The 12,583-nt window shown below is 61.4% G+C and overlaps 1 protein-coding gene across 1 annotated transcript; it reads right to left on the reverse strand.

The window, feature by feature from the left end:
- Nucleotides 1-1,187: 1,187 nt before the first annotated feature.
- Nucleotides 1,188-11,485, reverse strand: UNC93B1 (unc-93 homolog B1, TLR signaling regulator). Its single transcript, XM_030333634.1, has 11 exons — nucleotides 11,326-11,485; nucleotides 10,988-11,126; nucleotides 10,340-10,493; nucleotides 7,893-8,054; nucleotides 7,555-7,687; nucleotides 7,130-7,223; nucleotides 6,451-6,575; nucleotides 5,472-5,654; nucleotides 4,713-4,986; nucleotides 2,716-2,834; nucleotides 1,188-1,969 (listed from the first exon to the last, which is right to left on the reverse strand). The coding sequence occupies exons 1-11, from the start codon at nucleotides 11,419-11,421 to the stop codon at nucleotides 1,637-1,639; spliced, it is 1,812 nt and encodes a 603-aa protein (XP_030189494.1). The 5' UTR covers nucleotides 11,422-11,485; the 3' UTR covers nucleotides 1,188-1,636.
- Between the last annotated feature and the right edge of the window lie 1,098 nt (nucleotides 11,486-12,583).

A 12,583-nucleotide genomic window follows, 5' to 3' on the forward strand; every position in this document is an offset into this window, starting at 1 on the left:
GAAACCCAACGTCTCAGAGATACAACGTGAAGGGAATGTGCCGTGATCTGATGTTGAAGCTGGGAGCCACCTGGATCTATTAGTTCGCTTGGGGTGGAAAGGTACGCAGGATTGCTGCCTCCCTCCAAAATTTAGAAAATGTAAGATTGTCTCTGCATCCTTGTGAGTTTCCTACGGAGCCACTGTGTTGAGGGGTTTCAAACATGTCTCCTTGTTTACCGACGCTGACTTTACCAAGAAGGAATCTGCGGCTCAGATGGGTCAGGCCCTTGCCTGAGGTCACAGAGCCTGGCTCCAAGGCCCCCTAGAGGTTGCTAGATGCAAACTCGAGCGAGGACAGAAGAGAGTGGAGACGTGGTTTATGGTGGTGGGCGTGGGGTGTCTAAGAGAACTGAGGCTGAAGTGGGTGTGGACACGGTCTGGCCTTGGCCTTCAGGGGGTAGAGGAGATGTGGGGGGTGAGGAATGGTGTGGTCACAGCAGAGGATCTGTTGGGGTGCAACCAGGGCTTTATGACCCTCATGTGGCCCCCTTAGCTGTCCTCACCCAGGCGTTCAAAGCCCTTTCCAGTGGGGTCTCAGTCCCTCCCATGGGGGTCGTGGAGAAAGGGGCGCCCTCAGGCTGTAGGGGGTCTGTGGCTCTCATGGGCCCGGCCGCTGAGGCTACAGCAGGGCAGTGGCCAAGTTCACCGGGGCTCAGACAACCATTCTCCCTGCCCAGACCAGCAGGGGCGACCTTGACACGGCTCAGAAGTGGACCTGGCTCCCAAAGGAGTCCCTTGGGGGAGCTGCAGGCAGAAACACCCCAATAGACAGAAAAAGGATGAGGACGGGCGGGAGGGCTGGAGATGCTTATGGAGACTGCAGGAGGGGCGGTGGGAGTTGGACCTTCGGAGTCTGTCGCGCCCTCTAGACCCACGAGGGACCGGCAGGTCCGTCGCACTCTCTGCCGCGGTCCCCGCAGGCCCAGCCGGGCGCTTGTCTCTCCCGGGTGGACGCGGTGGGACCTGGAAAAACAGGTGGGTGTGGGGAGGGGCGGGGCTTCCAGGAGGGAGGCCGGGCGGGTGGGCGGGGATTAGGGGGCCCTCCCCCTCGGCGGGGGTCAAGGGGTCGGAGATCTTGCCCCAGGAGGGTCGGCCGGGCACCCGTCCCGGGCGCCCTCCTTACCCCCGCAGCTCGAGACTTCCCGGTCAGGACAATACAAAACCTCTTTATTTCTCATTTTCTGTAAAAAGTCGTGTCTCCTCACGGACCACGGGGGCATGATGCGCAAAGCGCGCGGTGCACTGGGCGGAGCCCCGCAGCCGAGAGCGGAGCTGGGGCGGGACTGGGGGCGGTGGCGGCAGGAGGACCCCGCCCCTTCTGGGGCCCGGGGAGGGGTCGTGGAGGGCGGCCCCGGAGGTGGGGGGGGGGGGGGGGGTCGGCTGTGCCGTCCGTCTCTCCAACCCAGGGGTCTCAAAGCTCCGTCTCGTCCAAGAGGGGCTGCGGGACGGGCCCCCGCTGCAGGTGGCCCGGGGGCTCCGGACGGCCGTTCCCGAACACGGGGTTGGGGGCCAAGGTCCTTCCTGAAGGAGGCGCAGTGACGGGGGCCCCGACCTGAGACGCGGTAAACCGAGGCGGGCGAGCAGCCTGGGCCCCTCACTGCTCCTCGGGCCCGTCGCCTCCCAGGGCCTGTTCGTAGGGGCAGGGCCGGCGGCAGAGGCCGGCCGGCTCCGGGCCAGGCCGGGGACCCGCGGGCGGCGCCTCCTCCTCCACGCCGTCCCCCGGGCCGCCGCCGCCGCCGCCGCGCTCGCCCTCCGCGTCGCTCTCGTCCGAGTTGTCCTCCTCCAGGTACCGGTAGCCGCGCACCTTGTGCTGGGGCCGCGGGATGCGGGGCTGGCGCGGGACCACACCCCGCCGCAGCTTCTGCTCCATCCACAGGTACGAGGCCGCGGCCGCCACCAGCGTCAGCAGCAGCACGGCCAGCTTAGCCTGTGCGCACAAAGAGGGATGCTGGGAACCCGCGGGTCACCACCCCCGCGCCTACCCCGCTTGGCCCCTCGCGGGACAGGCGCGCTCGCGTCCCGCATCGCACTGCACAGTTGCCCAAGCCACCTTAGCTTCCTGAGCACCGTGCCGCGGGCGAGGCTCAGAGCCCAGCTCTGCCCCTCCCTGGGGCTTAGACTCCTGTGTCCCTTAGCGCAGGCAGCCTCGTAAGAAATGCCTCTCAGACGTTTCCGGCCGTAGCCCACAGCCAAACGTAGTTCCCCATCAAAACAGTCCATACACACATATAAGCGGCACATCCTGCTCTCATGTCTTCTTATTTCACTTTTTCAAATGTTGGGTCTCGACCTGCTAAACTGACCCACCAGTAGGTGGGAGCAGAGCACGAGGAACCCTGCTCCCCGCAGGCCAATGAAGGGAAGACCCTCCCCGCCCAGCTCAGAGCTCACATCCTGGGAACAGAGCATCAAACTACCCGCAGGTGTCTGGGATGAACACCCAAGGAAAGAGAAACTGTGAACCCCTTCGGAGACAGGTAAACTGAGGCCCGTGGGAGGTGAGGCAGTGAGCGGGTCCTGGATTTGGAGAGGGCTTGACCCGGCCCTTGGGGAGTAGTGCCTTTTGGGGGGCTGTGAGGATAGAGTGGGCACTCAGAAAGTATCTGCCTGGGTGCTGGCATGAGGGGTGCCTAACGCCCCCAGAGACCCTCCTCCTACCACGCTCAGGCTCACCTTCATGGGCAGGCTTGAGCCCAGGTACACTGTGAAGATGGCCACCGCCTGCCACCAGTGGTAGATGGTGAAGACGAAGTCTTGCCTTTCTTTGTCCTCGTAGAGGATTCCCAAGAGTGCTGCAGGTGGGCAGGACAGGGCAGGAAGGGGAGAGGGGTCAACGGGGACCAGAATGGCTGATCTCCCACTTGTGACCCCCTCAGAGCCAGCACTGGGTTGGTCTCAGCCCTTGGCCTTGGAGCGCCTGGAGGGCCCTTGTGAGCCGGTCCTGGCCTGCCCCCTGGTGGAAGCCCCCGTTATTACGCTGCCTGGGGAGCTGAGCGGAGGCAGGAACAGGTGAACTTTGCAGGGGGTACAGTGTGGGCCTCACTCTGGAGCACATGTGTGGTCTCAAAGGCGGAAAACTCTATATGCCGTCATATCCTGTCCTCTCTCGGACCCCAGGTGCCTAACGCCAGGCCTTTGGAGGAGGCTGTTTCTCCTCACCCTGGGCTCAGGGAGGGCAAACTGCTCGCAGCAACAAGCTTTCTGCAAATCAAACCTGAAAAGGGGAGGTTTGGACTTATTTTTCAAGGAATCCTCCCTGGACTGGGAAGAAAGACCACCGGACAGGGAGTCAGGAGACTCAGGACTGTGAAGTGGAGAGACTTAGTACAGAGATGAGGATTCAAATGTTGGCTCTATGGGGTAGTCTCAGCGTAAGTTAACTCCCCATGGCCAGTTTTCCCAACTGTAAATGAGATGATGCATATTATGTGTCGTGTTCTGAGGTTTTAATGTGAGAGCGCCCACAGAGCACCTAGCGAATCGTACCCTCACCTGCCACTCGGGACATTAACTCCCCTGCCCTAAGGCCTTGCAGCGTGACCGCTCCCCCCAGGGCTACTGTGGAGGGACAGGGAGCCCCCACCCCCCCCACCCCAGGGTTCACAAGGAGGAGGCAGGAAGCAGAACTGAGCAGGCAGAAGGGGATTCCAGGACCAGGTCCTGATCCAGACCTGGTACCAACACCGGATGCTGCCCAGGTCTGGCGGCCTGAGAGCAACAGCCAAGAGAGCGTGGCCCAGAATGCGGGGGCTCCAGGCCCTGTGACAGATGCGGATACCTGACTGTCTGCTGGCGGGTGCAGGGGTCACCTGAGCCAGCCCCCGCCCTGCCCACAGCAGGCATGACCTCCACCACATCACGCCCCCAGGGTGATGTTCAAAACTGTTAACAGCACTGGCCCGTCACAGCGGATGCTGATTGGGAGATCCAAATAACCGCACCTGTGTGTACTGACGGCGTGTCACGGGCACATGCCTACCTGGGGACAGCGAGCATCACACAGCCGAACCCTGACCCCCCCCCCCCACTTTCCTGCCGACGGAGTTCCACTCCCCGGGGCCCCCACCCCAGCAGCCCAGACTCAGGGCCCGGACTCTGCTACTCTGCAGACCGGCGTTGGGGCTTCACGCCTGCTCCCAGCTCTTCTCCATAAAAAGGCCATGTGTGCGTGTACAGGGCCACCTGCTGCTTCCCAGGCTCCCTAGAGCACGGACTGGCAATCTGCTCCCAGTGTCAGGGTGGGCCCTGTCCTCTGGTTGGAAAGCAAAGTATCCCAAGTGTGGTGTTCCACACTGTCGCTCGGGGGTGCCCGCAGAGCCCTGTACCTACTCCGTGTAGCCACAAGATCTCACGCTAACCGCCCCCACCCCCAGTGGCCACAGGGCCCCAAGCCCACCCTGGGGTGTCGACAGGATGTCCGTGGCGTGCAACTCCCATACCTGCCCCCGGTGCGTCCACAGCCCTCCTCATCTGTCTCTGCAGCCCATGGAACTTCCTCCCACTCCTGGGAGTGTCCACAGGGATGCTCACCCACCTCCACCATAACAGACCCCTAGTGTATCCGTGGGACCCCATGTCTGTCCCTGGGATCTCTGTGTTCCTCCCCAACCACCCCGAGGCAGTCACAGGGTCCCCTGCCCAGCCATCCCAGTGCCCATGGCTGTACTCACTGCTGAGCCCGGTCTTATTGAGGGCACTGCCCACACCCCAGAGGACAGCCGCTACGTAGAGGATCCAGATGTGTCGCAGGACCCGAGGTGTGGGGGCCCAGAAGAAGAGGCTGAGAGTGAGCAGCAGGTGCACTCCAGCCCCAGCCACCAGGGGCACCGAGCGCGGCAGCCACAGTCCCAGCAGGCCTAGGAGCGAGGCAGCGGAGGCGCCCAGGCTATAAGCCACGAGGAGGTGGGCCAGGCGTTCCAGCCCCACGGAGCACACACCATAGCCCTGGGGGGACAGGAGTGAGTGTCAGAGGTCAGCTGGCCCAGGCTCTGGCCCTCCCTACCTGAGGTCTTCAGGCCACACCCTGTCCCCTCTGGACCAAGTCAGGGCTTACTCCTGGGAAGTTCATGGGGAGCTTCTGAAGGCACAGACAGGGGAGAAGGCTTGAACGATGTCCTCAGATACCAAGGCTGTACCCCGCGTGGAACTATACACTTTATGGGCGTTATTCTATCTCAACCATGTAACAGCTCTGGGAGCAAGCATGGTTATTAGAATCACTTCACAGGTAAAGGAAATTGAGGCCCAGAGAGGTTAAACTAACGTGCCTAAGGCAGTGGGGGAATGGCGGAAGGGAGGGAAGAAAGGAAGGGGGGTGTCTGGGCCGCACCTGTGCATACTTATACATGTATTCAAAACCTTTAGCCGAAATACAAATTTAACCTGAAGTTCTGTATATTATCTGACAACGCTATGCAGGGGGTACTTACCAGGGTGAGACCAGTGCAGGCAAAGAGGACCTCGAAGCCGCTGTAGATGAAGAAGGGCACGAGGTGCCGCAGGCGGAAGTCACGCACGTGCTTGAAGGGCAGCTGGAAGATGTTACCCCAGCCCACGCTGCGCAGGTCGATCTCCTCAGTGGGCCGGTAGGCGGCGCCGCACAGGCCCAGAACCTGCGGACCCGCGGGCTGAGGGGGGCCGGCTGCCGTGTCTCAGGCCCGGCCCCTAGACACACCCACAGACCTCAGCCCCGCCTCCTAGCCCCAGGCCCCGCCCCCAGGCCCATCCACAGACCTCGGCCTCACCTCCGGGCTCCGCCCCTAAACACACCCATAGATTTCAACCCTGCTTCTCAACCCTGGGCCCTGCCCCTAGACTCACCACAGACTTTACTCCCGCCTCCCAGCCCCCGGGCCCCGCCCCTAGACACACCCGCAGACCTAAGCTCCACCCCTCAGCCTTTGGCCCTGCCCGCAGGCTCCCCGGTAGACCTCAGCCCCGCCTCCCAGCCCAGGGCCCCGCCCCTAGACACACCCACAGACCTACAGACCTCAGCCCAGCCTCTCAGCCTCGGGTCCTGCCCCCAGCTTCACCCGTAGACCTCGGCCTTGTTTCCCAGCCCCGCCTCCAGGAAGAAGCCACGCCCAAGCCACGCCCCCTGCACCTTAGTTCTACCTCTCGGGTTCTGCCTCCAGCCCAGTCCTCTAGGACCCCGTCTCCAGCTCCACCCCAGACCAGGCTTGGTCCCCCTTCCCTTGTTCTCTGGGATTCCAACTCCAGGTTCATTCCCAAACCTCTAGCCTGGCTCCTAGGTTCAGGCTTCCTCCCCAGGATTCAGACCCGGCTCCCACCTCAGACCAGGACATCGCCCAGGCTGCCTGCCAGCAACGCGCCCAGATGGCACCCGTTTCTCCCCGCCTCAGTCCCCAGACTTTATTGACTCCGCCGCCACCCCATCCAAGGCCGCACCAGCAGCATGGCCAGGAAGGCCACTGCCATGAGCACGCTCTCCACCACAATGAGGTTTCGGCTCCGTGGTAACGTCTTCAGAACTGTCTTGTTGAAGCCACTGAGGATGCCCTGGCTGTTAGTACCTGAAGAGTGGGACGCAGGGAGTAGAGCACACTGTCAACTCAACCACAAAGAAATGGAGCAAGGAGGGAGGGTGCAGGGGAGAGTCAGAGGTGGTGGGTGAGGACAGTGCTTGCAAAGGCAAGGTTCATTTGGGGAGCAGCTTGGAGGAGAGGGCCGCTGGGGCTGGAGGGGCCACAAGGAGAGGAACACCTAGCCCCCCTTCCTGCCGTAGTGCCTGGAGGCTGGAGGTGGGGACCAGTCCATCCCCCAACTGCATACATTCACCCTGCAGTGATTGAGCTCTGAGGATATCTGTGGCTCAGCCCAGATGGCATCTCCTCCAGGCAGCCTTCCCTGATGCACCCTGTCCCCACCAGGCTGGGTCAGATGTCCTAACTGCATACTCCTACAGGGTCCTTTGCCTTGCCCGTAAGAGGTGTGGGCCACCAGGTTCTCAGCCCTGGACCCGTGGGCAAGGGCATCCTCTCTGGGCACTCTCAAGAGCCCAGTGTCTGCCGGATGACTCAATGGGGGAGGTGAACAGGCCTGGGGGTCGCACCCCATGCAGACTAACCGCAGCTCTGCACGTTGTAGAGTGTGTGGTTCAGGTCATACAGGTAGTGGTTCAGGAAGTAGATCATGGGCAGCTGGGCACAGGCGAAGCTCAGCTGTGGGCGGGAGGGCAGCTTGGGCTGGGCTCAGAAGCAGGCACGGGGCACAGGCATGATCTGAAAGGGGTCTGGGCACAGCCTTGGCCGAAGAGGAGCCCTCCCCCCGCTCTGGGGGCAGCCTGGTGGCAGGAGGGAGTGCCCAGCGCAGGAGGACTTTCTCCTCAACAAGGAGACGAGGAGGTCGGTCACCAGAGGTCAGTAAGCAGAGGGCGGCTCAAGAAAGGGCAGTGGGACTGGAGGGTCGAAAGGACTGTGGGATGGGCTCCAACGTGTGGGTTCTGGGCTTGCAACACCCTCCCCCCATGGCGCCAACGTGGAGCTGACTCACATGGAAGAAGCTATAGAAGATCACTTGGAAGACCAGGAGGTATGGCGCGTGGGAGCCCCGCGGCGGGCGCTTCTGGGGGCCCTGATCATCCTGCTCCTTATAATGGGAGTACTCGTAGTACTTCTGAGCCATCCTGGACCACAAAGGAGAGAAAGCCTCCCCCAGTCCAACCTCTACCAGATGTCTCTCCTTCCTGCACCCAGGGCTAGGGGCTGCGTCTCACGGACGGGGAAACTGAGACCCGAAAGGCAGAGAGAGCTCCGCCAGCTGAGGTTGGCAGTGCGGCAGAGACACAGCCAGGTCTCCAGCCTCCTGCCCTGCGGCCCCCCCAGGCTCACCTGGTGATGTAGTTGCCCATGGAGGCCCAAAGAGGCACGATGGCCATGCCCAAGGCCACAGCTGAGGGCACGAGTGTGTAGTAGCGTTCCCAGTAGTTGGTGGAGACAAAGAGGGCATAGATGCCCACAGCCAGGAACATCATCCACTTGGTGCCAAAAAACCTGCGGGCAGTAGGAGGGATGCTGGCACCGCGAGCCTGCCCAGACCACTGGGGCCTGAGACCAGAGGGGCCACAGACCCGGGTGCCGGCTCACCAACCAGGCGGTGTGAGACGGGGAGTAATCCCTGGCCTTGGAGTCAGGGGCTCTAAGACAGAGTAGCAGAGACAGGGACTTGCTGGTGGTCTCAGTCCCAGGTCCCCACAATCAGTTTCCACAGCTGAAGGGGGAGCACAGAGCCCAAACCACAAGCTTCTCGTGGCCACTGCAAGGATGGGGGGAGAAGGGGCGGTGTCACCGGTCAGTGGCCTGTGTGCACATCCAGCCCTCATTTGTGTTCTGGGCTGGCTCGCGAATCCCCCTTCTCCATCCAAGCTCACGTGCTGTGGCTTCAGGGCCCAGGGACGCAAGTCAAACTGGGTCGAGGAAACTTAGGACCAGAGAGAGGTCCTGGCAGGACCAACATCCCTTCCTCCCTGCCCATCGCTCTTGCCGTCCACTGTCGTCATTTGGGAAGCTCCGTCCTCACTGGCTTCTAGGACAACAGGCTTGCTGACTCTGAGAAAATGCCACACTGGGCTTAAAGGTGGTTGACCACTGACCGGATAAGGGCCCGCTCAGGGCACGGAGGCTAGTCAGGCTAAAAACCACTGCCAGGAGCTTTGGGGTGTTTTTGAGTTATTTGTGCTCATTAGTTCCTTTCCTCGCTTTGGCTTCCAGGAAGCTCAAGGCCAAATGACTCTGATTTTCCGATCACAATTACTTTCTCTATTACAGGGCCCCAGTTATTATCCTTATTTTGCCATATAAACAATAGATAGGCAGCCCACTCTGATCTATTGGGGGGGGGGGCAAGTCACATTTTGATGGAGTAAATGAACAAAAAGTAAAAATATTAGCACTCATTGCTGGTGAGGCTGTGGTTTAAAAAATGATGCGCACAGCCCGAGGCCATGCAAATTGGCACAGCCCTCTAGGAAATCAGCCTGATAGTTTGGGCAAGGGGCAAGCTTAGGGCGAGGGAGTCAAACTTTCCGACTGCCAGGTGCTACCGGTGGGACCTGGGCAAGCCGTTGAATGTCTCGTTTTCTCCTCGTCTCTTAGATCTCCCTGGGATCCTAGGGAATGAGGGAACGCTCAGAAAGTGCCCAGCACATGGGAAATGAAGAATTAGCTGTTATTATCAACAGTGGTATGTTTTCAGAGCCATAGTCTTTCACATGGCTCTGATCTGCTAAAGGTACCGCTAGAAATTTATTGTAGAATTTTTTTTAATTTTAAGAAGGGAAGAGCTACAAGCATAAAGTGAATATGCAAAAACAAAAACAAAAACAAAAAAGGAGGGGGGCTGAATGTCCAACTCTGAGCCTCGGTTGGGTGCCCCCATCTCTGCAGAAGATTCTACCATCACAGAGTCCTCAATGTGAAGACTGAGGAGAAGGCCAAGATACGTGCAGTGAAAAGAAAGCAAGCAAACGTGAATTCGGCACATGCTCTGGTGACAAGGACGTAAACGTTTATCCCTGCATGCTGCTGGGACAACAAAGTTAGCTGATTTACTGGAGGGCTTGGGAGCGTTTTCTTTTTTCTGATTTCAGTTAGGATCCTAATGGTCTTTGTGCGATGATGTTAAAGGAGTTTGGGGTTTGGGGGGTTTGGGGTTTTTTGTTTTTGTTTGTTTGTTTGTTTGTTTTAAGATAGAGGAACTAAAACCCATCTAATTGGTCTGCTAGTCTCTGGGTCTCATCTGAGCGGAGACCCACCTCCTGGTGGGGAGGGTGCATGTGGAGGGGGGTTTTGCACTGGCCAGAAGGCTGGACCAGATGCTTCCAAGGCTCAGGTCCAGGGTAGACCCTCTGGGGCACCTGCCGGGCCATGTCTTCCCTCAATACCGGCCATGGGGCTGATCAGGCCGGGCTTGGTTGCCTGGGCGTTAGGGCTGATCAGATCCTCTCCAGAGATTCCACAGCCCTGGTCTTGGAAAGGTCCCTGTAGCTCCAAACCACGGAGGAGGGCACAAAGACAATGCCATGTGGGGCACAGGCAAGGTGAGGGAAGGAGCAGGAGTGGATTTCGGTTGTGGGAAGTGTGCCCTGGGGTCAAGTTCCTGCTCCCTTCCCTGAACCTGGGTCCTCCCCTCTCTCTCACCCCTCCAGGCAGGCAAGGCCCCTCCCCAGCTCCCCACCCCCAAGAACACCGGGCAGGGGGAGACCCCATGGGCCAAGAGCCCTTGCACCCTTCAGTATCTGAGTGACAGTCCAGCCCTGTCGGGGACAGCAGCAACGCACCTGATAAGCACAGGTGTGTAGAGCAAAGCGGCGATGGGCGTCACGTTGATGCCCATCAGCATCTTGCTGTCGATGTCGGGCAGCCCCATGTTGCCATACTTCACCTCGCGGTAGGTCTCATCGTAGTGCAGGATCAGCTGCATCTGCAGGAGGCCTGGGGGGGGGCAGGGGGCGGGCACAGAGGGGGCAGCCTAACTCCCGCGGCAACGGAACAGAGGCCTGCGCGCCAGCTTGGAGGCGGCGCCAGTCACGATTCCAACGCCCATGAGGACCGAGAGGGATGCCCAGGCTGGGCCAAGCGTCCTGACAGCCCGTGGCAGCGTCGGCCACTTGAATCCAGACCCTCCCCGCACCCCCCCCCCAACCCTTCCCCCGTACACACGTCCAGCGCTCCAGATCTGGAAGGCGGCAGACCCGCCCAGGACGCCCAGACCCTGGCTGGCCACGCGCTCCCTGGGAATCCGGAACACTGCACCTGACCCCACCTCCATGTGGTGAGGCCACAGCTGCAGCGGCTGCGAGCGCGGCAGAGGAGGAAGTGAAAGAGGAAGGGAAGCCAACCGGCCCCTAAGGTTTCTCTTTCCCTGACCGGGGCTGGGAAGGGAGGCCGCGGGGAAGCCGCGGGTTCTGGCGCTGCGGGCCGCCTACCCAGGTAGACGGCGTAGGTGAGCATGCCGCCCGCGCTGGCCGCCAGCACGTTCTTGAGCACGCCGAGGCGCTTGCGGCGGTAGTAGCGGCGCTCCTCCTCCTCGTTGTAGTTGGGGTACGCGCCCACCAGCTCGTCCAGCTGCGGGGCACGCACGGCGTGCACGTCGCACCCGGGCTGGGGGCCCCGGGGGTCGCATCGCACCGCCCCACCCCCGGTACCCGCTGCCACGGCCCGACCCGGGGGCGGCGCCTCCCCCCCCTCCCCCACGCCGGGGAGACCCCCCCCCCCGCGCTCCCGGTCCTCGCACCCCCCCCCTCACAGACCCGTCCCCGCTCACCGGACCCCCCGGCCCGTCGGGGACCCCGAGCCGGTCCTCGTCGCCCTGCGGCCCCGCGGCCCCCGCCACGCGGTAGAGCGGCGGCACCGCCTCCATGGCCCGACCCCGAGGGAGCACTGGCGGCGGCCGCCTGGGGTGCACGAGCGGCGGGCGGGACACTTCCTCCAGGCGGCGGGACCCGCCCCCGCCCCGCCCCGCGGGTCGCCCGCTCGCGAGGGGCGGGGCCTAAGGTGTCCGCGAGCGCGGGGGCGGGGCGGGGGCGGGGCGGGGGCGGGGCCTGTGTCCCCGGGCCGCCGGGACCTGGCCTCGGAGACGGGAGGGGCAAGTTCGACTCTTCGCTCAGCCACTTCCTGGCTTGGTAGCTTTGGGAATCAACTCCACTTCTCTGGGTCTCCGTTTTCTCACTCAGCAGGGCAATCACCGGATTGCTAAATTAATGCAGAGCCTTGGGGGGCCTGGGGGGCTCAGGTCATGATCTCACGGTTTGTGGGTTCGAGCCCCAGGTCGGGCTCTGTGCTGACAGCTCAGCGCCTGGAGCCTGCTTCGGATTCTATGTCTCCCTCTCTCTCTCTCTGCCCCTCCCCTGTTCATGCTCTCTCTCTTCTCAAAAATAAAATCATTAAAACAAATTTTTTTTTTTTAATTAGCGCAAAGGCTTAGAAAAGTGCCAGGCCATAATAGGCTCTACTCAGGGCTACCACCGTCGCCCTCAGCTCCACCTCCACGCCCCATGCGGTGTGTTTGCAGGTCAGCAAAGGGCCCCCCACAGCAGCCCCACGGAGGGATCCCACCACCGGACTTGACAGCCGGTGCCCTTCTCCCATGCACCGCCCTCCAGTTGCGGTGTGGCGGCTGCAGGCAGAAGCTCTGACAGGGCTGGTGGGAGGCTGCTGGCTGCGCCCCGGAGCCTCCTGCACCCTCCCCGTGGGGTCCGCCCTGCAGCGGAGCCCCCGAAGTTCTTGCGTTGCAGGAGCTGAGGCTCCACAGCGCTGGCTATCACCTTGGTTGCAACCACTTGGGAAGCTTTAAAAAATCTACAGTTCCCAGGTCAGTCTCTTCAACAGATGGTGTTGCGAAAACTGGATAGGTAACCTCACGCAGAAAAATGAAGCTGGATCCCCATCTGACACCCTCAAAGAATTTAATTTGAAATGGATGGAAGGCTGGGGTCACCTGGGTGGCTCAGTCGGTTAAGCATCTGACTTCGGCTCAGGTCATGATCTCACGGTCCGTGAGTTCGAGACCCGCGTCGGGCTCT

The sequence above is a fragment of the Lynx canadensis genome, chromosome D1 (assembly GCF_007474595.2).
Source record: "Lynx canadensis isolate LIC74 chromosome D1, mLynCan4.pri.v2, whole genome shotgun sequence".
In the NCBI taxonomy this organism is placed as follows: Eukaryota; Metazoa; Chordata; class Mammalia; order Carnivora; family Felidae; genus Lynx; species Lynx canadensis.

Bases quoted from the DNA above. Each gene is read 5' to 3' on its own strand.
- UNC93B1 (XM_030333634.1), bottom strand. From the start codon at position 11,421: ATGGAGGCGGTGCCGCCGCTCTACCGCGTGGCGGGGGCCGCGGGGCCG. The intron at 7,688-7,892 runs GTGAGCCTGGGG...TTTGTGGTCCAG, and splicing joins ATGGGCAACTACATCACCAG to GATGGCTCAGAAGTACTACG. The intron at 2,835-4,712 runs GTGAGTACAGCC...GCCCACCTGCAG, and splicing joins CAATAAGACCGGGCTCAGCA to CACTCTTGGGAATCCTCTAC.